At 43.4% G+C, this 25,842-nt stretch overlaps 2 protein-coding genes across 8 annotated transcripts in view; both read right to left on the bottom strand.

Annotated features, from left to right (window-relative positions):
* Positions 1-104: 104 nt before the first annotated feature.
* LOC114445427 (tyrosine kinase receptor Cad96Ca) lies at positions 105-4,605 on the bottom strand. 2 transcript variants are annotated; one of them, XM_028420486.1, is made up of 12 exons: positions 4,508-4,605; positions 4,349-4,434; positions 4,182-4,278; positions 3,346-3,547; positions 3,123-3,261; positions 2,931-3,029; positions 2,542-2,702; positions 1,791-1,928; positions 1,492-1,600; positions 724-823; positions 534-633; positions 105-378 (listed from the first exon to the last, which is right to left on the bottom strand). In XM_028420486.1, exons 2-12 carry the CDS (start codon positions 4,380-4,382, stop codon positions 265-267), a joined length of 1,293 nt encoding a protein of 430 aa, XP_028276287.1. In that variant the 5' UTR covers positions 4,383-4,434; positions 4,508-4,605; the 3' UTR covers positions 105-264. The 2 variants fall into 2 exon arrangements, with proteins under 2 accessions (XP_028276287.1, XP_028276286.1); XM_028420485.1 differs by having other exon boundaries at positions 107-378; positions 1,492-1,603.
* A 3,709-nt stretch (positions 4,606-8,314) lies between these two features.
* usp32 (ubiquitin specific peptidase 32) overlaps positions 8,315-25,842 on the bottom strand; it is a 45,420-nt gene continuing 27,892 nt past the window's right edge. The window contains exons 13-34 of one of the 6 annotated variants that reach the window (XM_028420463.1): positions 25,129-25,345; positions 24,034-24,215; positions 23,363-23,503; positions 22,781-22,946; positions 20,719-20,873; positions 20,521-20,602; positions 20,354-20,428; positions 20,040-20,178; positions 19,857-19,962; positions 19,579-19,752; positions 19,054-19,228; positions 18,830-18,981; positions 16,336-16,447; positions 16,054-16,253; positions 15,780-15,964; positions 15,429-15,515; positions 15,226-15,346; positions 13,285-13,476; positions 12,961-13,186; positions 12,427-12,875; positions 12,260-12,352; positions 8,315-11,208 (exon numbers count right to left, since the gene is read on the bottom strand). In XM_028420463.1, the coding sequence (XP_028276264.1) occupies positions 11,035-11,208; positions 12,260-12,352; positions 12,427-12,875; positions 12,961-13,186; positions 13,285-13,476; positions 15,226-15,346; positions 15,429-15,515; positions 15,780-15,964; positions 16,054-16,253; positions 16,336-16,447; positions 18,830-18,981; positions 19,054-19,228; positions 19,579-19,752; positions 19,857-19,962; positions 20,040-20,178; positions 20,354-20,428; positions 20,521-20,602; positions 20,719-20,873; positions 22,781-22,946; positions 23,363-23,503; positions 24,034-24,215; positions 25,129-25,345 (3,603 nt within the window). In that variant the 3' untranslated portion in view covers positions 8,315-11,034. The remainder of the gene's footprint in view (positions 11,209-12,259; positions 12,353-12,426; positions 12,876-12,960; positions 13,187-13,284; positions 13,477-15,225; positions 15,347-15,428; positions 15,516-15,779; positions 15,965-16,053; positions 16,254-16,335; positions 16,448-18,829; positions 18,982-19,053; positions 19,229-19,578; positions 19,753-19,856; positions 19,963-20,039; positions 20,179-20,353; positions 20,429-20,520; positions 20,603-20,718; positions 20,874-22,780; positions 22,947-23,362; positions 23,504-24,033; positions 24,216-25,128; positions 25,346-25,842) is intronic. The other 5 variants (XM_028420467.1, XM_028420465.1, XM_028420464.1 and 2 more) reach the window with 5 other exon arrangements.

Here is a 25,842-nt window from a genome sequence, read left to right as displayed (position 1 = left end):
GACAGCTGTTTAAGTATTGCACAAAATTAAGAATAATCTACAAGAAACCATGTATAAACACATAAGATATGTGTAACAATATGCTTGCAATCTTAATTATTCTCCTAAAATGTGTCAGTTTCATTTCTTTTTTGTCAGTGTGGATCTTAAATTCACTTCATGTCAGACTACAGTTGACATGAGGCTCAAGTAGATAAATATCCTAGAAGTATATGTAGCCTTTATCTATATGCAGAATGCAGCCTTCGTAAATATGTAAATACATTAGAGTCGATTTGAAGCTTCCACAGTGATGCTGGGTGCTCGCAGACATTTAGCTTCTTGATCATTTTCATTTTCTTTCACCAAACACTGAGGACTCTCCACATCCACATAATCCTGCAGAGAGAAAGAAACAAACATATGTGAAGTCATTTGGCTTGTAGACAAATAAATGTCACACCATGATTGTATATTACAGATAGTATAGTGTAAAACAGAATGAGTGACATAACCTTCGAAAGCAAAGCATCTAAAAACATGATGTTTCTCACCGCATCGTTCTCAATGACGTTCTCCAGCATGCAGACGATGTCAGTGAATGTGGGCCTCAGCGTGTATGGCTCCTGCCAGCATTTTCGCATGACATGAAGTCTGTCAAAGGATCCATCAGAAAAACAAGTATCATATTTAGTAATAAACACGGTGTCATGTGAATTTGTATCGTCCACTCTTTTCACTTACATCTCTGGTCTACAGCCTTCAGGGTTTGTGTTCTTATGACCCAAACAAATGTGGTACACCACTTCTTCTGAGGTCTCCAGGTTCGGGTATGGTAATGTACCTAAAAATGTGACATTGTTACATGTGAGTATATTTACTTAAAAATAAACACCTCACAGCGGAGGATCTGAAACCAGCATGTATATATTCAGTTAGAATCATTCCACTGCGTTAAACAAGAAACAGCCATAGACCGTAGGAAATCCTGAGTAATATCTTAAAATAGCAAAATGCTACCAAATTATATTCTACCAGTAGTGCTTGGTAGTACAATGGTAGAACATTCATATTTAATTTAGACCCAAAACATTCCGAGATGTGTCTTAAATGGCGTGAGATGTCAAAAACTAAAAGTTGTAAAATATTTGGCTAAAATGGAACAAAATGTCCAGAATGGCACAAAGTGTCAAAAACATTTCATTAAAGGTCAAGATTCAGATGAAATGTAACAAAAACAGTGCTCACAATGAAAGCAAAGTGTACGTGATGTGTCCTAAATGTGTCCAAAAGGAATGAAATGTGCCTCACAGACAGCACAGAATAACAACAAACAAAAAACATCCCTAATTCAATGACTTATGATCAAATGTTAATGAATGAAGCAGCCTTTGTTGGAGCATAACCTCTAACACACAGCAGGGGATCAGTCAACAACAGGTGTCATATGTGTCTGAGTCAAGGGTTTACCACTGTCCACATATTATACACATTTAACACCCACCAACTCACCAAACATCTGCATCTCCCACAGCACGATGCCAAACGCCCAAACGTCCCCTTTAAAGCTGTAATAATTGTTCTTGAAGTATTCCGGGGGGTACCAGCGGAGAGGCACACGCTGCTGGAAGTCACGCAGACATATGACACACATCAATATGATGGTACAATTTTAGATATTAGTGAGCTCATGGTGAAAACTAAGACTATGCAATGCTTTCTCTATGTGACCACAAGGACTGCTTCCTGTTGCTACATCCCCCTCTGTGGGAAGGTAGTGTGTGTGTGTGTGTGTGTGAATACTGTCTCACTCTTGGGTTCCTCCAGCGGGTGCTGCGGCGGCTCGTCATGCGAGTTAAGTCTCGAGCCAGACCGAACTCCGCCACCTTCACCTCCCAGGGAAACTTGTTGACCATGATGTTCCTCAGAGCCAGGTCACAGTGCATGATCTGAACAGGAGCACAGCAACACTACTCAACATTGGTGCATTTTGTGTGTGTAAACCTCCTGGCTGTGATGATGAGGACTGGACTGAATGTGTTTGAATCTTTGAAAAGTGTCTCCATAATAATAGAAATTGTGTACTAATAGTTTCAAAATGGTACAAGATGTGTCAAAAATGATTCAAAATGGATCTAACACATGCAAGATGAGACTGAGTGGAACAAAAAAATTGAATATGATGCAATGACTGATGATTCCTTCTGTGGACAGGTGACGTTTATACAGGTAAGCAGCCGAGAGGGCTCCCAGTGCCAGCTCCTCACCTGTATAACATACACCTGGGAGCAGAACTCCTGCTGACTGATAGAGGATCAGACACTTATTTCATTCATTAAAATGAGAATTAATGTATAAATGTCTGAAATGCATTTCTCCTGATGTTTTTGTTATTGTTCTGTCTCTCACTGTTCAAATAACCTTCCATTAAAATTATAGACTGGTTGTTTCTTTGTTAGTGGGCAAACTTACTAAATCATATTTTATATATTTTAACATGTGAAATAAAACCCTAAATGATACACGACATGTCCACAGAGACAAAAGGTGTGGACCTGTTACCATTTTGGAGCGCAGATGCTGCATGGCCAGAGCGATGTGGTAGGAGACGATGGTGAGGAGGCTCTGCAGCTCAGGGTTTGCACTCAGGTGGCTCCTGTTGGTCTGCAGGAAAGTCCTCAGGGTGCCATAGCTCACATACTCCATGATCAGAACATAGGGCTCTGCACACAGTAAAGTGGTGTTTAATCTACCTCCATCGAACGTCTTCTAGTCAGGAAGACTGCAGAAAGCAGCAGGGGGGATAAACCAGTGTCTGCCAACAGCTAATAGGATCCATGTTTAAGATTAAGATTAAGATTTACTTTATTAATCCCCGTGGGGGAATTGAGTATTTATTCTATTTATATTATTATGTCACATTTATCAGTCAAAGCGTTATTGTCTCTCACCCTCAGTGGTGTTCCAGTCCAGTAACTGGAGGATGTTTTTGTGATGCACCAGTTTCCTCATGATGGACACCTCCATTTCCACATGTTTGACACGGACACCTCAGGGGTTAAAAAAAAGATCAAACCAAAGCTCAGTCATTGATCTGAAGTTGAAGTGATGGATGATAAAGCTGAAGGAGCCACTCAGTGTACCTTCCTTGCTGATCTTGCAGGTGAACATGCTGTGACCTTTGCAGGTCCCTCTGGTCATCCGGGCCTGATAGAAGACCCCCTCCTTCCCTGCTTTGATGAGCTGCAGTAGGTTCAGGTCTGCCTTGGTGAAGCGAGGACTCTTAGATTTAAATATTACAAAGGAGCATAATAAATACAGCGTAACCACGACAGCAGTGGATGTTAGTGGTGGCATCAGCAGTACCTGCTGCAGACCTCTCCACAGCCTCTTAGAGGAGCTTCTGCTTGTGCTGCACTGCTGCAGAAGGGTTTGTGAAGGAGGCTTCTCTTCATCCTCCACCACTGAGACTGGCCTCACAGCCATGGTGGGGGCCTCCAGCCGAGGAGCATCAAGCAACAACCTGCTCCCCTTCAGGTCCCGAATGGTTTGAAGCATAGAGCAGTATCTATGAAACAAAGCTGTTTAAATCCTAAACACTGTACAGGTCCGACTGTGGTTTTAGCTTAGACCACTCTTAACTTAACTCTTTTATTTTTCAGCCCTTCTGACATAGATTTATACAAAGATAACAACCAGGTTAGGTTGGTCCGTCCCCCTTTTATTACATTGACTATATTTGGCTAAAATGGAACAAAATGTCCAGAATGGCAAACAACAAACAAAAAGGATTAAATGTGCCTCACAGACAGCACAGAATAACAACAAACAAAAAACATCCCTAATTCAATGACTTATGATCAAATGTATGAAGTAGATAAATCATTAATGTAATTTAATGAAATATTACAGATGCTTCACTGCAGCCTTTGTTGGAGCATAACCTCTAACACACAGCAGGGATCAGTCAACAACAGGTGTCATATGTGTGAGTCTTTGGCGTAGCAGTTTAACAGTTCAGCCTCAAACATTAGACACAAGAGGCATAAACACTGAACGTTGAATGTGTTTCGAGCACATCTTCCCTTCTGGAGAGCTCAGGGTTCATGTATTTTCTGTATGGTAATAACTTTGATGCAGGATTTGTTTTCTGTGATGAAGTGATACAGAGGTAATAACAGTAGGAATCATTTCTGTCTTACTTTCTGAGACACAGAGCTCCCAGCAGTGCGAACAGTAGGATGGTGACGGAGAGAACCCCGATTAGACTGTAGACCAGGGCCCCCTGAGACTGAGTGTCTGTAAGAAGACATTTAACATTAACATGTGAAGTGATGGAATTCCCTCTCTGTAAATACTAGCAGCTCACCTGTGCAGTTTACATTAGCTGAATCAGCCATCATGTCATGTATCAGTTTGTCCTCAGACACATGCAGGGAGATGGATCACCTCAGTCTGAAAGAACACAATGGGGCTTTCAGACATAGGAGGCCAACAGGAGAACACACACTGCCTAGAAAAGTCTTACCTGTGTTTTCGGCTGTGTATCACTTTGAAGTCCATCCCTCGCAGACGGTCACAGACCAGCCCGTGTGTTTGTGCTGCTGGGAGCGACTGCTGCCGCTGCGTAGTCCTCCGAGCCCTTTTATATTCAGCAGCCCTCATCGTGTGTCAACCACAACAGCAGCAGAGGAAATGAACAGAAGCAGCAGGTGGTTTGAAAAACTCTGCAAGTCAGTCCACTGTGCAAGATCTGACACTTGTGATCTGCCTGTTACAGGGCTGCCCAGTTCTTTTACCACAAGTAGAACCATTCCTACTGTTTCATTTATGCAGCATTACCACCTCACTGATTGGATGCTCTTATCATGAAATTATAAGATTTCCATTCTGCACTGTAAACACAATTATTTGTATCATTGTTATACATTTTCCCACTAAGCAGCATTTCACCACTAGGTGGTTACTGTACACCTAATTTCATGTCCTATATATAAAAACACTACACAACAACAAGTGTTTTTCTGACTGGTTAACTTGAATAGGACCTAAATTACTGATTAGACCATATATGTAGTTTCTCTTTAAACTGGTCGTAGAGTCAGTGTCTGTTAAATTCAAATGTCAGTCAGGATTGCATGAACAGGAAAACCACCCCACTTGGCGTGCGGGGCGACAACATGCATGTTTCAGTAGCAATCTTTGATTCGGGGAAGTTGCTGCAGAGACCCTGAGTGTGGTTTCCTCTGTCATCTGACTGCATGTCTGCAGGACGCTCTCGCTTCTTTTCTCTCTCTCTCACTATATTTATTTATTTATACACTCAACAAAAATATAAACGCAACACTTTTGTTTTTGCTCCCATGTTTCATGAGATGGACTTGAAGATCTAAACTTCATTCCAGATACACAATATTACCATTCCTCTCAAACATTGTTCACAAATCTGTCTAAATGTGTGATAGTGAGCACTTCTGCTTTGCTGAGATAATCCATCCCACCTCACAGGTGTGCCACATCAAGATGCTGATCTGACATCATGATTAGTGCACAGGTGTACCTCAAACTGCCCACAATAAAAGGCCACCCTGAAATGTGCAGTTTTGTCTCACAGCAAAATGCCACAGATGCCACAAGCATTGAGGGAGCGTGCAATTGGCATGCTGACAGCAGGAATGTCAACCAGATCTGTTGCTCGTGCATTGAATGTTCATTTCTCCACCATAAGCCGTCTCCAAAGGCGTTTCAGAGAATATGGCAGTACATCCAACCGGCCTCACAACCGCAGACCACGAGTAACCACACCAGCCCAGGACCTCCACATCCAGCAGGTTCACCTCCGAGATCGTCTGAGACCAGCCACTCAGACAGCTGCTGAAACAATTGGTTTGCATAACCAAACAATTTCTGCACAAACTGTCAGAAACCGTCTCAGGGAAGCTCAACTGCATGCTCGTCGTCCTCATCGGGGTCTTAACCTGACTTCAGATTGTCGCCGTAACAGACTTGAGTGGGCAAATGCTCACATTCGATGGCGTCTAGCACGTTGGAGAGGTGTTCTCTTCACGGATGAATCTCGGTTTACATTGTTCAGGGCAGATGGCAGACAGCGTGTGTGGCGTCGTGTGGGTGAGCGCTTTGCTGATGTCAATGTTGTGGATCGAGTGGCCCATGGTGGTGGTGGGGTCATGGTATGGGCAGGCATCTGTTATGGACGAAGAACACAGGTGCATTTTATTGATGGCATTTTGAATGCACAGAGATACCGTGATGAGATCCTGAGGCCCATTGTTGTGCCATACATCCATGAACATCACCTCATGTTTCAGCAAGATAATGCACGGCCCCATGTTGCAAGGATCTGTACACAATTCTTGGAAGCTGAAAATGTCCCAGTTCTTGCATGGCCAGCATACTCACCGGACATGTCACCCATTGAACATGTTTGGGATGTGCTTGACCGGCGTATACGACAGCGTGCACCAGTTCCCACTAATATCCAGCAACTTCGCACAGCCATTGAAGAGGAGTGGACCAACATTCCACAGGCCACAATAGACAATCTGATAAACTCTATGCGAAGAAGATGTGTTGCACTGCATGAGGCAAATGGTGGTCACACCAGATACTGACTGGTTCTGAGTCCCCAGACCGCCAATAAAGCAGAAACAAAATGCACATTTCAGGGTGGCCTTTTATTGTGGGCAGTTTGAGGTACACCTGTGCACTAATCATGATGTCAGATCAGCATCTTGATGTGGCACACCTGTGAGGTGGGATGGATTATCTCAGCAAAGCAGAAGTGCTCACTATCACACATTTAGACAGATTTGTGAACAATGTTTGAGAGGAATGGTAATATTGTGTATCTGGAATGAAGTTTAGATCTTCAAGTCCATCTCATGAAACATGGGAGCAAAAACAAAAGTGTTGCGTTTATATTTTTGTTGAGTGTATATAGCATCTTTTAAAATAAAGTTGGCTCTAGGAACTTTACAGAAACTCATAGGCTCATATTACTTATTTTTTTTCCACCCAGGCTGGTAAGGATATAACAACTGATTGATTATTTTTTTTTAACTCATTATTACACAAATTTATTATAATAATTAATATTATTTTCCTGTGGTAGAAAAAAGGAAAACAATGTTGTCTGTTGGTCAAAAATGAATAGTTGTGATTTAGGTGAGATTCAGCCCAGTTTATACATTAACATTGTTATGTTTGAACAAGTACTAGATTTTTTAGGATTCGCCCTATTATCTGAGAGCAGAGACCACATCTGAATAGCAGATAAGTAAACCTTTAACTGCAGGTGAAACAAACAAGCTCAGTGTCAACAGAATCATGCTGATGGAGGTGGCAGTGTACAGCAGAGGACTTTACAATATGGACTCTATTGTGGAGTACACCTGATAATCCTGGGTCCTTAGAGGTCTGAGGTCTCTCAGCATCTGGCCACTTTCCCCAGTAGACCTTTACCACGGCAGACATATCGCTTCGTTACAGTAAAGAAATCACAGCTGTATTAATAATGGCTGCATTCCACTTAGGGGAGCTGCTGCTTTTTATGCCTGCTGGTTGACAAATGCGGGCCCCTGAGGTATACTACAATATCAACATAAGCTCATATACACTGCAGTCAGACAGCAATACATTTGAATATGGTCAACAAAATGGTGTTTTTAACTTGATTTACTTCATCATAAGCTGTGTAAAAGTAAACCAGTAACAGCCTCGAGACCTGTTAGGGGAAAGGTGGACTGTCCATTTAATTATGGTTCCTCATATGTGGCTTAACTTGGGAGCTGATGAAGACAGGGGACAAGTCAGGATCCAATAAAAAGAAAACTCTTCATTTCCTCTGCAGAATTTAATTTGTTGCTTGGGTATTTTGTTACAGATCAACGGTATCACACCATATACAACTACAAGTACAGTATTTTGTACAGTTCATATTCAAATACATAGTTTTCATTGGCTTATTTACAAACACATTTTTTTATATATATATACACGTTTTCATGTCAGTGCAATGTGACTTTCTTTCAACAAACACCTTACAAAAAAGTTCTTTAAATTAACACGTCTGGTTCAGATCCAACAGAAATGAACTTAAATAAAACGAGGCTACACACACCGACACAGCTCAGTAGTAGATTGCACCGCCTGCTGAACTAACGAGGGAAGAGGAAGAGGGTGGAGGGGATGACAGGGCGGGGGGGGTTTATGAGAGGGCCCGATTTCAGCATCACAGCCCAGTTCAGCTCTGTCGGGCAGAAAAAAATCTTTGTTCCTGAAATTTGTGCTGAATTCCACCAACTTCAAACGGATGTTTTTTTTTTTTTTTTTTGCAGTTTCAGCTACAGGTCGTTTGAGGGCACATTCACAGCTAAAAAAAAGAAAACAGATGACATCTATTGCACCTTTAAATGAAGCAACCATTACAGTTTTCCCTTTGAGCCGCGCGATGACATTTCCCCCACACATGGGCTCGGTGTGAAGGCAGAAGGAAAACGGAAAGAAGAAGCCCAGCAAGCGAACATAAATATCACTCATCTGTACATTTCCATTTGTTCAACAAACGTACTCTTTGCAAAGGAAAAATAAAGTTTCTTTCAGTGACACACACATCTTTTCCAATACATCCATAACCATCTCCTCAAATACAGCAGCTAAAATTGGGGTGGGGGGGGGCACAGAGACACATCTCTGTGATGTAGAAGACAAAGACAGGGGCTGGCGAGCGTCTGCTGTCTGTTCACAGTGATTAGACCGAGCACCCGGGAGGCGCTCCACGCACGATGCTACCAAGCAGACACACAGCAAACCCACAATACCTCATATCATCTAAAGCAGGAAGCAAGACTCTACCAAATATCCATTTCAAATTACTTTTGGCAACACTAGTCTGAAAGTGAAGGAACGTTCGAGACACACATTTTACTTGGAAGATTTTCAAAGGAAACAAACTCGGATTCAATAAATATTTATCATTTATAAATGAAACATTGGCAGCTACCTTCTTGAAATGTCATTGAAATTGAATGAAATGAACCAATGCCATATTCATTGGATTATTCCTGGGGTGTAAAAAGTGGCAGTGATAAATGAAGTTAGCGTATATTTGTTTAGGAATGTGCACCTTACGTAAAAAAACAAAACAAAAACAAGTGGAACGCTTGCTTTATGTTGTGCTTCAATGGTGCGCATTAGCAAACACATGTTTGCTTGTTTCCAGGGGGGCACTTTGAGTGGTACACCTTGCTGCAGTGAGTGTGAGGGAGGGTCTAAAGAAACACAGTAAAAACACTTGATCTAACAAAGATGATGTCATCTGAAACCCGAGTGAGCACAGACGGTGGAGGCGCGCAAGCTCAGCTAAGAAGCAGCGGACATGTAGCACGCTGGCTGTTCTCTCCCCTCAGGTCACTACTGAGAGCACTCTGGCTGCTAACGGCCTCACTGGTACAAGATGGCCGAGCCCATTTCTGCTGTATTGTTACATTAGCAGACAGATATTTTTATACATACAGGATGAGGGTGGGGGTTGGGGTACAGATACACCCATCCAACCTCAACAATCTGTGGGGATACCTGACCTTGATCTGACACCACTTCCTTTGCAGACAGCTGCTTGGAATACCTCCATACAACCAACCCTTTGGCTAACTCCATGTTGTTGCTCTGTGTGTTTGTCTATTGGCATGTTGTGCTTCGCAATCATAGAATTTAAGTAAACAGATCACCCCTACTGGATGAGCACCAACTTATGGTGCCAAATCTATCTACTTAATCAATATCAGGACTGATATCTGATATTAATATCAGATCAATGTGTCCCCATTGGGGAGTGCTACTACATATGTGTGTAAAATGTTGTCATCGTTACCGTCGACAGTGAACAGCAGATATTTGTGTTACTATGGTGAGCTAATGAGACCTCTGTACCTGCTGCAGGCTACTTCAGCTGCTACTAAACACAAGGTGAGTTGCATTGTGGGTAAGGGCTTTGACAAGGAGGGATAACGTGCGACATAAAAAAATCTGTGCATTGATTTTGATGTATGCTAAAATGACAGGTAAAATCTTTTGACATCCCTCCGATCTTAGTTCTGTTCCAACTATTATGAGTTATGACTTAAGTATGACATAATAATCCTTCCCTCTACATGTGGCTCCTATTTTAATATCTTTTCCTGTCCTGAAACTTGGCTTAATGAAAAGCAAAATAAATCACAACATTAAAATTATTCTTATAAAAGGACTCAAAAAAAGTATCAAACATGAGCTGTGTGTTACCGCATTGAATATTTGGAATCATGGCACCTGTGTCCTGAACAAATGGAGATTCAGAGCAGAGGAGATATTTGGCAGATAATTTCATGTGATTGTTTTCCTGAAATGTGTGTACCGTGTCTCCTACAGTGGAAGGAAATGTTTCATTTCTTCTCGTTAATACTGTTACAGACTTCTAGGGCAGAGCTGGCCGACAGACTGCAGGAAGCAATGAGGTAGCGTATGACTTATGTTTTCCCTACCTACACTAATAAAACCTTTGGAGAACCATTTTTTTTTAAAAAGCTCATCTCAGTCCACTGATACTAAATTACAACATTGTGTGGCACCAACACAGATACTTTAACTGTTCGGCCCTGAAAATTAAAACTGTAACCAATCAGAGGTTTACACCGTAACTCCAGGTTGTTTCGGATCTGACATCACAAATGCGCAGTAAGAAAGCAGCATCACGTCATGACTCGGCCGTACATTCAGAGATGCGTTATGTTACATGTATGTTATGGCAGAGGGAGGAAGAGGAGGAGGAGGAGGGAGGGGGTTGTTTTGTCAGGCTCAGCAAAGTGCACCAGTTTAGTGCTTTCACGGGTAAGTCGTGAGGGGGGGGGGGCTTCGCTGTAGTCTTGGCAATGGACAGACAGCGCGGTCCAACTGTGGTCAGTTTGTAAGAGTTTGTCTGGCGCCTTCCTGCTCCAGGCGGCGCGCTTGAAAGCGGGGAGCGGGCATAGTGCTGGCTGATGGAAGACGAGGCGACGCTCACTGGAGGACGCAGTATTTCTTGTAGTCGGACTCGAAGTCTTCGTCCATGCTACTGGTGTCGGCCATCTTCTTGCCGTCGATCTTTGGCAGGAACTGGGAATAGTCGACTCCCTGCTGCTCATAGAAGAGGATGTAGGCCGAGTCGGTGTCAATCTCCTCAGAGTGCACTTCCTGGAAAATTGAAGAAATGAAGCTGATTTGTGTTTTGTTTGAAAATATCAACAGTGGCTGTATTCTTCTTATCACCAGGTAGCATCAATCCAACCCTCCCACACCTTTCAGAGATATGGTGCCCGTGGCCCCTTTACACAGAGGTCACACTGTAATGTGCTTCGACACACTGATCATACAGAGCCTGCTGGTGTTGTGTATTCAGGGCTGTAATGTAGTGTTGCTTTGGCACTTAGAGGACACCTGGCTAACTTGAGAGGGGTGTCAGCTGATGCAGCTCAGCGGAGCTTCTAGGCTCTGTGTCTCCAAAATTCAAAGCAGGACCTTCTGATGGGACCTAACTCTAATATAACATTACAGTCATATTAAAGTTCATTGTTTTTGTTATGTATATATATATAAATATAAAAAATGATTTAGCATAAATAGTTAGTTCCCCTTACTGCTTCCATAGGATTTATTTGTGTGAGCTGCAGCAGGTGCTGCTGATCATCAGTCCTTGATGAATTGATCATCAGCAGGTGTACAGACCTCTATAAAAACAGACGTTCAGACAGTTTGCTGCTCTGGAACATTCAGGTGTGTTAAGACAATGCCACGAAAGACAATGGTGTTAGAGAAGCAACTGTTGCTGCACATCAATCTGAAAGACTTATAAAACCATGTCAGACTGTTTACAGTACTAATACCAACTATGATCACATGATTCTGTATGTTTTTATCAAATAAAAATCCCAAACACTACTTGCAAGTTTAAAACTATTCTAAAAGAAGCCAAATCAGGCAGTGTTTTCTGACTTCCCATAGCCTTTGAATGCACCATGTTCTGCCAGAAATGTGAGAATATTTCTGTCATGGTCTGGGCTGTACTTGCAGTCTTACCGTTTCCTCCTTCTCTTCGTATCTCGTTTGTCCACTCTCTCTCTCTCTCCCTGTGTGTGTTTCTATGGGAGTGTCACACCTGACAGCAATCCATACTAAACCCTCTTGCACTCTTTATCACACCTCGGGGTTGGTTGAGGTCTTAACGTCATGTGTGGTGGAGTCTTACCTTGCAGCTGCTGTCGTTGTAACAGTACCACTTCTTATTGGGGTTTTTGGCATACGTCACATAGTGGCCTCCTCCCATGATTCCTGAATGGCACTAAGGTGATAAAGCAGAACAATATTCAAGTACTGTTTGACAGCAACTTGTCACTAGTCTTGTGCAGTACTCACTGATATTGCATAGAGGTTGTAGATGGGGTCCAGACACATGTTGTCTCTGTGCTGTAGCAGAGAACTGTCAGGGTCCATGCTGCTCTCCATGCTGCAGTCTGAGCTCAGCCCACTGCTGTCTCCGTTCATCAGGACCACCTCACAGTGGCTGCTGGACGCCTCTGTACCGCAGGAGGATTCTGATGCCATTGCCTCTGCTGGTCCAGGAAGACCTGATGCTGCTGCACTGCCCTCTGCGTCTGCCTGTGGTACGCCGTCCCGTGGGTCGGTTTCAGAGTTAGCAGCTCCATCCAGGTTCTCTTTGCTGTTGGAGAGGCGGTGTCTGCTGCCCAGCTGGGGAAGACGTAGTCGGCCTGGTCTGCGGCCTCCGCTGCCCGTCTTTGGGCTGCCAGAGGGGCTGCTGGTCCGGCTGAGGGAAGGTGCTGACTTCCTGCTGGAGGCAGGGGAGGCTGTGGGAAGATATAGGGTTAAATTTAGACTACAAAAAGCTCTCTAAATAAGCAAGGTCTTAGTTGGCTTCAGATGAAATGAAACCTTTAGGGAGGTTGCAGAAGCCAGCAGGAGCAGAGATCGAGGACAGGTTGTCTTCTCCAACCCTCAGTAGGTCCTCGCTCTCACTGCGGGAGTGGAGGCAGTGCTGCTCCAGGTCTCTGGGAGCCAAGAAGGCACTGGGGTCAAAATTCTCCCGAGGGAACTTGACAATCTTCTGAGACTTGATCCAGCGACCGTTGACAAACTGGAAGCGCTTCAGGTGGACAATCTTGAGAAGAGAATAAACACTGTTCTTATACGATGCTGTCCTTTAACAAGCACTACTGAAAACCTCACAGAGAAAGCAGGCACTGATGTGTCACTGACCAGTACGGGTGGCAGCCTCCAGAGGTCCAGCTTCTTGGTGGCCAGCCGGTGGGTTTTACACTTGGAGCAGTAATAGAGCTCATCCTCTCCCAGCTCCTCCTCGCTGGTGAAGGCTTTCAGACAGCTGTCCAAGCTGATGGGTTCAGCCTGGGCTCGGCGAGACTGCTCCACACTGCAGTGCTCCTCCACAATCTGCATTGAGGCCACACACAGAGAAAAGGCCCTCAGAGAAGATACTAACTGGCATCTTTTGATTTTTGAAGTAGGACTCTTAACTTTCTGAACACTGAGCAATCATCACACATCATGAAGACCCTGGAGAGACTCACTCTGGAGCAGCTCCAGCCTACTGTTAGGCCTCACCTAGAGTTTGCCTACCAGCCCCAGCTAGGAGTTGAAGATGCCATCAACTACCTACTGAACTGCGTCAGACACAGTGGTCTCTACACCTCTGACTTCAGCTACCAGACAGAGTCACGCCACCTTCAGAAGTTTTTGATGACTCTGTCATAGTTGGATGTAACAGCAGGGGTGAAGAGTCTGAGTACAGGACTGTGGTGGACAGCTTTGTCACATGGTGTGGCAAAGACAAAAGAGCTGCTTGTGGACCTGAGGAGGACCAAGACACACGTGGCTCCTGTTTCTATCGGCAGGCAGAGTGTGGACATTGTGGAGGATTACAAATACCTGGGAGTGTTTTTGGACAATAAACTTGACTGGACTAAGAACACTGAAGCCCTCTACAAGAGGGCCAGAGCCCTATAATCTGAGTAGGCTCAGGTCCTTTAACATCTGTTTGACCCTACAGAGGATGTTTTATGAGTCTGTGGTGTGCCAGTGCCATTTTGTTTGCTGTTGTGTGCTGGGGCAGCAGACTGAAAGCAGCGGACACAAACAGACTCAATAAACTCATCAGAAGTGCCGGTGATGTTGTGGGGGTGGAGCTGGACTCCCTGACAGCAGTGTCAGACAGAAGGATGCTGTCGAAGCTGCAGGGGATCCTGGAGAACAGCTTCCATCCTCTCCACCACGTGCTGCTGAGGTGCAGGAGGACTTTCAGTGCCAGACTGATCCCTCCTAAAAGCACCACTGAGCGCCACAGGAGGTCATTCCTCCCTGTGGCCATCAAACAGTACAACTCCTCCCCCTGAGATCAGACAGTCAGATTATATTATTTCCCCCTGAGATTAATAAACTATGTCCGATTCTGACTGAATCCTGTCATTAATTCTTAGATATACTTTTCAAGTAGTCTTAAATGTATTTCATTTTCCAGTGCCCACAGATGTTACCAATAGCAGAAGAGACAGATGTCCACATGTTATAGGTATTTGTAAAGGTGGCAGATTAAAAAAGAAAAAGACTTTTACTTGAATCATGTAGAAAAAAGGTCACAATGAAGTACTTTAAATCGCATATTTTTTATATATCTGTAATTTTAATGCAGGTGCAACATAAATACCAGTTACAGATAAAGATAATAGACATGTAATTTTAATGGCACACTCTTCTACAAATCCCTGGTCCTGGAGCTGACATTTAACTGCTCACTGAGGACTCTGTGTGGCCAAACTCTGAACTACACCACTTTCTGTTATGCAGATGCTACTGATATGATGCAATAATAAAACAAAATGACCTGCTGTAATAAAGTCAAAAACATGTACCATAAGTGTGTGCTGGAAACATACCTTATCATGTCTAAATGTAGAACTGAGGGTTGAGTCACTGCACTGTCCTATAAACAACTTAACAACTTGCACCACAGGCCTCACACTCTAAAGTTAATTGCTGACTCTTACTCCTAATTTAGCTCTGACACATACAAGCAGCACCTGCATGAATCTAATGTTGTACTTGTTTTTCCTTTAGTGCTCTACTTTTAACTTTGCTTGAGGTGACTTTATTCAGTTGATGCATGTGTGTGTGTGTGTGTTTTACCCTCTCCTGGGAGGTCTGGTAGCGGAGGTGCAGAGCAGTAGGGTCCCAGTCCACAGCTATGTAAGTGTTGCCTACAGAAGCTCTGTCTTCGGTGCAGTCTATAGTACAGCCTCTACAGAACCTGGAAACACACATTTTTAGTTTTATTTACTCACTTACTTAATATATATTTATGAAGGTTATGTTTTCTTTTTGGCTCGTACCTGTACCAGGGACACCAGGCACAGGAGTTTCCATCTTTTCCCACCACCCTTAAGGTGAAGGGGTACTGGTAGCCCATGCTGTCATCACTGCAGGTTGAATGAAGATGAGTTGAGTTAAAAAGGAAATGATTTCACAGCGGGGTGCTTAAGGCAGGTCTGTTGTGAACCGCATTAAACAAAGGTGCAAAAATGGATCAGGCTTTAGCTAGCGGGTACAGATCAGCCCTGATCCTGGTGGCACAGATCAGCTCATGCTCTCTCTAATCATGTAACAGTAAGTGACAGGAGAAATATATAGGTCATCTCCAGGTAGGTTTGGCTGTCCCTTTAAAGTATAATCATTTTGAATACCAGTCCTGGGCGTGGTTGCTGGCCTCCTGTGGGGGGAGTGGGCTGGCCAATCGGGACACTTGGATCCAGACGGCATCATAAAGGTCCTTCTTACTGGTGTGGACAGTGCAGGGCACAATGAGTGGCATGCCAAACAGGCTGGGCCGGTTCTTCTGAGATGACAGGAAGTACAACTCCGTACGCATCTAAGACACAAACAGGACATTCAATCAACACAAAGCGCTCTGAACAGAAGCAGCAAAGGAAATGTAACCATATGACACAGTAATCCTACCATCTTTCTGTGCATGGCGATGATGTATCCAATGAAGGGGCTTTCTTGCACCGGTGTGCTGTGTCCATTTGCAACCCCGTTAGCCATGGGCGTCTCTGGGCTGCAGGGCACCATGGTGCTGGGGCCACCATTAGGGATGAGGTCAGGCTTATTTCCCAGGTGTCCATTAGCAGCTGAGCCATTGGCTATAGGGGTGACGTCTAATGGACAAGAGAATTGTTCAGAAATATTTCCAGACAGAACTCCACTGAATACAAAGACAAAGCATGACCTGAGGCTCACCTGTCACCGTCGGTGAGCTCAATGATGTAGGTGAACCTGGCACTGGGATCTCAAACGCACACAGGAAGCCGTTGACTGACAGACGGACCTTCTGATTGTCCTGAGGGAAGTTCTGAACACAGAGAGTGGACACATCAGACAGACTTTTAAAAGGGACTATGGTAGGTAGGACTGGTAGAAAATCGCATGAATTTTTGCAACACGGTCAGAACTGATTATTGATTTATGCGTTACAACTCTTCACATACGACTGCACCCCCTCCCAATGTAACAAGTCCATCATCAAGTTTGCTGATGACACAACCGTCATCGGGCTGATCACTAGAGGAGATAAGGCAGCCTACAGGCAAGAGGTGGCTCAGCTGGTGCCAGGAAAATAATCTCTTCTTAAATGCTGAGAAGACTAAGGAAATGATTATTGACCCCAGGAAGAGGAGAGACCAGCATGCCCCACTTTACATCAACAAGGCCCAGGTAGAGAGGGTGAAAGCCTTCAAACTCCGCGGCACCCACATCAGTGAGGATCTCACCTGGGTTCACAACACGCGGCAGATCATCAAGAAGGCTCAACAGAGACTCTTTTTTCTCAGGAAGCTGAGGAAATTTGGATTACCCTCCAAACTCCTCAGCAGTTTCTACAGATGCACAGTGGACAGTGTCCTGACAAACTCCATCACTGTTCAGGACAGGAAGGCTCTCCAGCGTGTCATTAAAACGGCACAATTCATCTGTGGAGCAGCTTTCCCACCTCTACAGGACATCTACTATGCCCGGGTCACAAAGAGGGCCCACAACATCATCAAAGGCCGCACTCACCCACAGCACACACTGTTCACACTCCTGCCGTCTGGCAGATGCTTCAGGAGCGTGAAAGCAAGGACAACAGAACTAAAAAACAGTTTCTATCCACAGGCCATCAGGCTGCTGAACACTGACTAAACATTTATCTGGTAACATCATTGCCACAATGCAAAAAAATTGCACATATTTGTTTTGCATGTACAATCTGTAAACATATTTGCACATTCTGAATGTCCTACCTCTGACAATAATGCATAAACAATGCACCTTAAACACTGATAACACTTTACCCTCTGTACATAGAACTGCACATTTTGCTTATTTTATTTTTCTTATTGCTTATTCTTATTTTTATTTATTCTTCTGCCTAAGTCTACTGTTTTTTTTATCTTAAGTTTAGTTGTGTACAAAGTCATGTGAAGGGAACTCGCAAAGTAAGAATTTCTTTGCTCAGTGTAACTGTGAAGTGCGACAATAAACTTCTTGAATCTTGAAAAATGTAATTCTTAATCCTCCAAAGTCTGGCACTAATACATTTAAGTATGAATTAAAAATATGTCTGTAAGTAAACAATGACCTCACGACTCAGAGAGAAAGCAAAATGTGCACATTTATCAGGCATCAAGACATCAAGCATATTTAAATGAGACTGAAAAAATGAAGCTTAATTAATTAATAATTATGGTCATGGAAGCAACAGAGGAACCAGAGACAACCAGACCTTCTTCCTCCTCACAGAAAGTCTAGGACATACAGTATATTCTGGGTCAGCCTGGGGGCCTGCACCCTTCTGGTCATGCCTGGTGGCATCATTATAAGGTCCCTAGTTTAAGGGTAAACACTGTGGCTGTCCTTGGCCTCAACAACACAAATTGCCATGTGGGTGCTAAAGTAAGGTCTGACTTACAAGATATCAACAGTTGGTATGTAGTCTTCCATCCGTTCATACACGATCTCCCTCACACAGTTAAATGAGTTATAGCTTTCTAAAGAACTCCAAGCCGGTAACATCCCTCTTAAATGAGGACAAGAAATAAGGCAAACCTCTTATGGTCAGTGTAAAGGTTCTACAAAGAATATGTTTACAACATTTGCCATCCAACTGGTATATCTCAGTATGTATAACATTTTGTGCCAACAAATTTTACCAACCTGAAAAACATGCACTACAACACATTTTTTCGTTGCTCATCGAGCCTTCTGATCAGGTAAAAACTGTTTTTTTTATTATCTGGCTGTTGATCTCAGCTGACTCAGTCATAGCTTCCTATTTGTGCTGTGGAGTGCAGCTTAGGTGAAGTTCTAATGAAGATGTTTTTCTTTTAAACTTGATTTGTATCTTTACACATGTTAAATCTGTGTACCACTCAACTGTCTGACAATTTAGCTTGTCTTTATGATCTCTTTCTGTCCAATTTATCAACAAAAACAAGTATTTTGAACAACATGGGGCATTCCAAGGGGTTAACAAAAATCTGACACACATAGCTTGACATTCTTGTATCTAAAAAATGAACAATATGTAATGTTAAATGTACTCACTCACCTACACCCTAATGCAAGGCAGACACTCAAATTGGCTGGGGGGCCCTGCTTTAATTTGACATCTCAGTGTGTTGCATGGGACAGAGAGTGGAGCTTCCCGTGTGGTAGCAGCTCCACTGTATGTGCACGATCAGGACGGTGGTAGTACCTTTATGTTGGAAGAGTGGACCTCAGCCAGTAGGATCTGTTCAGGCTTCAGGCTGCACAGCTCACTCAGCTGCTTCTTCAGGCCTGTGTACTTCTCATCCATGTTCAACCTCAGGCCGTATCGCACAGGCGTGGAGCCGTCTAGTTTGATGACTGTAAACAGGCCACAACATCATACCGTGTTCTGCTTTTATTGTTTAGAGGACTTCAGTAAAGCCTGCTCACCAGTGATCTCCAGATGCATGGAGCTGTCCATGGGCAGAGGCAGAGAGAGGAAGTTGAATGGGTCGAAGCGAGCGCTGATGTGACCGCAGGTCTTGCACTTCACCTGTGACTTGAGCTGACCATGAAAAAGGTCGACTACAATGGAGCGGTTCCTACGCAGGTGGTTCTCCCACGCCTGGAGGGAAGAGAAGCAGACACACAAACATATCAGTGAGATCACACACTGCTAATCCTGGAAATCCTTTCATTTAGGACAAACAGAAAACACACACGGGGTGAGACAGTTTGTCAATAAGACGGGGAGGAGGTGATGCCAAGCCTGAGGATCAAAGTCCTACTGTAGCTGGTTGAGTCCTTGTATCAACACACTTATTAACTCAAGTCTGTACTCTACAGAGTAGCCCCACCTTCACCGCCAGAGAAAGGCACCGACTAGATTTCTATCTAATGTTCCTTATTTTCATGATAATTGAGGCTTATGCCACCACAGTCCATATTGTGTATCACTTCAGTGTGAGCTCTGACCTCAGAGGCCACCTCCCAGTCGGGCCGGCCGTCGCTGTCTTTCAGCTCCACATAGGGCTTCTCATGGACTCTGTTTAGGTCTTCGTGGAGGCCGTCCAGCAGGAAGGCTAGCAGCTCCTGGGAGTCCTGCTGCTGGAAGCCATTGAAACGCGGGGCATACTTTGCTATCGTCCACTACACAGAAAGCAACAACATCAATTTGTACTCTTTAAAAGCTGGTGTTGAGAAAATAACATCCTTCTACTCCATCGGTAGATCTTTAAAAACCATCCACTCACCCTGAGTTTGAGCGGAGCCACATTTTTTTGTGTCCCACTCCACAGCTCCATCATCAAGTCACCATAACACTTGGCCATGTGACCTCTCATGCCAATTGGGTTGGTTCTGTCCATGCAGAAAACAAAGGTCAGTTAAAATGATCCAATTCACAGTGAATATTTAGACCCAGAGTGAAAGAGTACCTGTTGAGCTCATAGAGGTGTCTCCCTGAGATGAAGTAGTCTGTGAGAGGCTTGGTGTTGCTCACACACTGGATGCTGGAGTTCATAAAGCAGGTGTTGCCAAGGTTACTGAGGCCAGTGGCTCCTTTCTCTGTAGGAACTGTGATGGAAAATAAAGGACAGAGAATTAACAGCCTCACACATGTTTGGCATTATTGTTATGTCTTAGAGTCAGTACCCATGCTCTAGAGAGTCACATGTTCATATTCTGTGCCATGCTTTATAGCCTCTTAGGTGGACATAATGAAACATTGGACACTAAAACTGTGTCTTACCTTTGTGTCTGTCCATCTTACTGCTGTTGGCAATAAAGGACATTTCCTCAGGCCAGCTCATGTCTTTGTTCCTGACTGCAGAGGAACAAAAACATTTCTGAATTTCCTCTCTGTTTTTTTAAAAGTGAACACGTCTGTTAATTCTGGAGACAAATGGCCTTTTATACCCTCAATAACAAGCTGCTGCTCATCCTGGATCTTCAAGCTTTCCAGGGTGTGATCTTCATCATCCAGGAGAGTGAGGTAGTTCTAAAAGACAAAACATGATCAAACTCAAAGCTCTTTGAGGAACTATTTCAAATCACAAAGTAAATACATATATAAATGTATTTTAAAAAAAAGGCCCCACACACACACATATTCACCTCACTATTGTAGAGCCACAGCCTCATGTCCTCCTCCTTGATCCGGAGCCTTTGTGACAGGTAGAGGTGGATGTCCTTGATAGTGGCCATGCGGCTGAAGCAGCCAGTGTATGCCAGCATCCTCTTCAGAGGAGCATTAGGGGATGGCACGTTACCTAGTACATGACAGGAACATTCACACATTGACACCAGCACACACACTGGGCACACAGTTTATATTTCTGGTTTCTTACACTAGCTGGAATGACTTAACTAAAGGAGTGACCCAATTGATTTGTTGTTGTGGTGCCCACACCTTTCATTTTATGCCCAAGCTCACATATGCAAACAACTGATTCATACCAACAGCAGCATTCTGCTGACTGAGGATTAGTTGTAAGAAAGCAGCAAGAAAAAAAACGAATTTGTCAATCAGTGCAGGTTTGATTGGTCAATCAACATTAGTTCTGTTATTTATTCATTGAACTGACACTGATTCAAAACGAATGATAACCGGACGTTGTTATTAGTCATTCTTCTCATCTCCACAGCTTTGATACCATACACTTGTTTGAGTGCTCCACTGCTGGGTTTAATTTTATCTGTAGACATTTGGCCATAATTCAAAATTCGGCCTGGCAATCTGAAGATGTGTGGAGTTTCTGCTCAGAGCCTGTGAGTCATGATGGAAACCAAAGCTCTGCGGGGTGCTCTGGTCTGAGCTGTGGTCAGAAAACTGATCCGATGACATGATTTGGAGCAGTGCTCTCGTCCTGAGTGCTGATGTCAGGCGGAGCGAGTATCCAAAGCCTGGTTACAGAAAGAGTCTTTACTTTATGCTTTGTCATCTTGCTTATCTTGCAGTAAGGTTTTTTCTGTTTATGGATGTCCGTGTTTTAGACGCAGCACAGGAGGCAAACACAGAGATAGAATGTAGTTACTGTGTGAGTGACTGGCTCTATATGGTTTCTGGAACTGAACTGCCAGAAATGCAAGTGAGTAAAACAGCTTAGAGACATCAATCTACATAGATTCTAATTACTGACATAGCAGGTGATGTTACCGCTCAGCCAGCAGTTACATCAACTATGAAATATAGAATTTAATGGTAATGTTACTTGGCAAACTAACAGCAGAGTGAGATTCATTGGGTCCAATGTCAAAGTCAAAGTTACAATAAAGAATAGCTGTCTTAAATAAATGCCTAAAAAATGTCTGTTCTGTAATGTAACAAAGCACATCCTCTAGTACTAGTGGCAATTCATTATATATTTCGAAATTTCATATTATATTATAAATATATATGGTACCCACACATGACAGAGAACAAATAGTGGCTGCAGCCTGATGCTCCATCATTCTCTCTCTCTGTGTAGCAATGTAAAACATCAGTATGCTGCACAATTTAAAATAGATGCAGCAGTACATTAATAACCACCTTCACTATAATCTGTGGACCCAATACAGCTTCTGTGAGAACACTACAAACAATCATGTTTTTGCACCATTAAAAAATGATGTATTGATATAACTGTGATTTACAGATTGTCCAAAGAGGCTTAAAATAAGCCACAAAGAGGCTTTAAGGCATTTTACACGGATACAGGAGGAAAGGGACATGCTGATGATGATTTCCACCCACAGTGAACATGACATTACTTCCAGCTGTGATCGTATTCCTGCTTATGGAAACTGACATGTTCCTGGTATGTCCACCGGTACCGGTAAGTCAATGGATATTTGAATATTTGCTCTATTTGCTACTCTCAGTTAGTGGGATTCATTTTATTTTGTATTTTGTTATTTTAATTTATTTTCAATTGATCCTGTGATCACTATAAAAACATTCAAGCAAGTATTTTAAAGCTGTGAAGATGGAAAAAATGTTTAATTATTGTCATTTTAGAGTGATTAGTCTTTTCCCTTCTTGGGACATTGGTTCATTCCATTGCCCATTCCAGAGCACAGCCAGAGTTGGATCAGTCCACTCAACAAAAATTAAAAAAAGGGGGAGGGATGCGGGGTTACTCAATGAAGCGGTCGGTCGACGGCTTGCTCTGGTCTTGCTGCAGGCTTACGTTACCTCTTGGTGGGGGTAAATACGGTGGGAACATTCGCAGGCTGGTCATACCCATATTGACCCAGATGTTGGACTGGGGGGAGCGTGTGGCCGGCTGCTGACGGAGGAAGAGGAGGTAGCGGGGGAAGAGCTCCAGTTCTGGTTGGCCCGTCCTGCTTTCCAGGATTACCTGCAGGTGTGAAAGGGACCCTTTACATTTCTAGTTGAAGACTATGACACTACTATACTATGAAAATACAAAAGAAAGTATCAGAAAATGTACACGTGAAACTTAATTTTAGAGGCAGCACTTTCAGTCACATTTTAGTGTGAGCACATATTTTTAACCTGCAGTATGAAGTCCTGCACCCCTATGGAAGCAGCACAATCACGGCAAGAGGCAGAGAGACGTCAAACATGTGCATGTGCAGTATAATAAGTGATTAAGACATATGTGATCAAAATAAAAAAATCTTTTAATTATTGATCTTAGTATTAGTGAGTATTAGTGATCATTGTATGTTACATGTTGAATATTTCCAGGTCCTCCATCACAGTAACATCGAGGTTTATTGGCTTCTTAGTGGGCCCGCTCTATTCACTCACCGGTCTCGGCAGGCTGAGGTTGGCACCATACCAGTGGTAGAGTGCCCGCCACACCGGCTCTGGCACCGTCTCAAAGTCTCTACTAGGCACCAGCTGCAAGGAGCGCTTCAGCCTGCCTCCCTCCATGGTTAACGTCGGGGCCTGCAGGAGCACAGCACACACACATCAGCATTTAAATAAGTGCACAAAAGACACTGCTCTGTCACTCTGAATTACACATAATAGACAGAGACAGAATCCTAATGCTACACACGAGCTAGCAGGCTGCAATAATTATAAGATAAGACAAAAGAAAACGGAAGCGCCATCTGTTCTCTGTGAGGAAGACTGACTCCTAAAAAGGAATCTCCCATTATTTTTTTTTTCTAGCAAAGAAAAAGCTGGAAATACAGTATTTCATTTTAATGCACTGCTGTGCTCGGCTCAAAAGCTTGTACTGTTACACAAGGGGTGAAGTCAAAAGCCTAACATCTGCCTTTTCAATGCATGGCTTTTGTAGAACATGTTGTGAACAGGAAGGAAATCAGGAGGGAGTGTATTGGTATTGCAGCCTTTTCAGTAAATGAGTAGCTTCTCGAAGCAAGGAGCTGGGAACATAATCTAAGATGCTACATAATCATCCATCATCACATCATGTGAAAGTGAAATGTGCTGCGGCCCACAGTCCTTGCCTTCATGGGGTCAGTGGAGACCAGAGGCTGGTTGTCAATGGCTCCAGGTCTTTGTGCTGCCAGCTGCGAGGGGAGGTGTCCGTTAGCTCCAGAAAAACACTGATTGTTGCTGTCTGATACGTTGTGCTGACGGGCAAAACAGCTCTCTGTGGCTGACGGAGCTACCTGGGGGCTCAGCGCTGCTGGGACACAGGAGGGGAGAGGAGAGATGGGACGACAGTTAGAATACATTAAGCAGGAGAAATTGTACAAAATCAAAGATCATCTATGAACAAATCAATGCAGAAATGCGACAATATTATTTTAGGTGTTCCCGTCATAAAACGCCTAACCTTAATCATTAAACAACCAGATGTGACTGTTTATCACATGAGGAGTTAGAACCATACACCACACCAATGGCTGTTACATAGATGTTAGCATACCCTCATCACGTGTTAATGTGCACACCTGCCGGTATGTAAATAATGCAAAGGCTTCATGTTCAGACTTTGTCCTGTGTGCAGACAGTCAGATCTAACCTATACATTTTTTACAATGGGTTTGAGGTTTCCTCTTACAGTTAGTCTGAACAGTGTGAGAATGTCACACAGAAACCGAATGACTCACGCTGTGTGCCAGTTGGAAACCCTGTAATAATAGTCCAACTGTCTAAGTTAGCGGAAATTTAACTTTTAATCCAGACCTACATCAAGATTTCTGACTCAATTTATTTAATAGTAAAAACTGATCATTTTCTGTGTTATTTCATTTAAGTGTTATTTAGTGGTATTTCAAATTAAAAGCATACTATCAGAGCCTAAAATATGCATGTTTCTAAAATGTATTAAATTTGTAAAAATGCACAATTTTTGACATTGTCATGACATTGTAAGCGTTCATTTGAAAGTATCATTAGCTGAATGTGGCATGTTCAAAGAAGCTAACAGTGATATTTCTTGCAGAGAACGTGATGTGGGGGGTTGTTACCAATCAAGAGCTTTATACCTATGACTGACATAATCTGACATTTTCCATTACTTTCTATCTGAGTACCCCTTATTTTTACTGGACTGTTAGCTATCTGTCAATGTATAGGGAGGTGTTCTGCCTGACCGGTTTCTGTAGCCTCTGAGGCGCTGGACACGGCGTCAGGCGACCTCTCGTCAGTGGGGCTGACATGTCCGAAGACCCCTAGTCCTCCCAGTCTGTCAGACGGAGCAGGCTCCACGGTGGCTGTGGCCATTGGACTTCTGAGGGAGCTCAGGATGGATGGCTGCTCCACCACGATGCCTTTATGCTCCTGCACAGGAAGACAATAGCAGGGACTGCCCTGTCATTGTTTACAGTGACAGCTGAGATTAATGAGGTGTTTGCTTTCATGAGCCTGGGTCTGATACACTGCTTATAATGAAAATGTAACACATAAACAATAGTGAACCTAATGAATGAAGTTAAGAAGCACATTTTTAATGGTCTGTGGGTCAGTTCAGGTCTGACACCATACCCGCGGCATCCCACAAGACTCTGTCTTGGGTCCAATGCAGTTTTCTGTATATATGCTGCTGCTGATAAATTACATTTTGTAGCCAATACAATACTATGCTAATGATATTCAGTTGTGTTGTCTTTTTGGGCCTGATGACAGTGACCAACTGTTCATTTCAAATTACTGAACGCTAACAATTGCTGAAGGCTAAATTGAGGAAAGTCAACAGCTCTTATAAGAGCACCTAACAATGCACAAACCAGTATTAAGCAGAGCATGGGACCAATAAGAATTTGGGTTAAGCATAATGTTTGCAATTTAGGAGTCATCTTGCCTAAGTT

The sequence above is a fragment of the Parambassis ranga genome, chromosome 13 (assembly GCF_900634625.1).
Source record: "Parambassis ranga chromosome 13, fParRan2.1, whole genome shotgun sequence".
In the NCBI taxonomy this organism is placed as follows: Eukaryota; Metazoa; Chordata; class Actinopteri; family Ambassidae; genus Parambassis; species Parambassis ranga.
This window is presented reverse-complemented; position numbering and strand designations above follow the sequence as displayed.

Coding starts and splice junctions, on each gene's coding strand:
- LOC114445427 (XM_028420485.1), bottom strand. CDS start 4,382: ATGATGGCTGATTCAGCTAATGTAAACTGCACAG. Junction 3,030..3,122: donor CTGCAAGATCAGCAAGGAAG/GTACACTGAGTG, acceptor TTAACCCCTGAG/GTGTCCGTGTCAAACATGTG. Junction 379..533: donor ACGTCATTGAGAACGATGCG/GTGAGAAACATC, acceptor TTCTCTCTGCAG/GATTATGTGGATGTGGAGAG.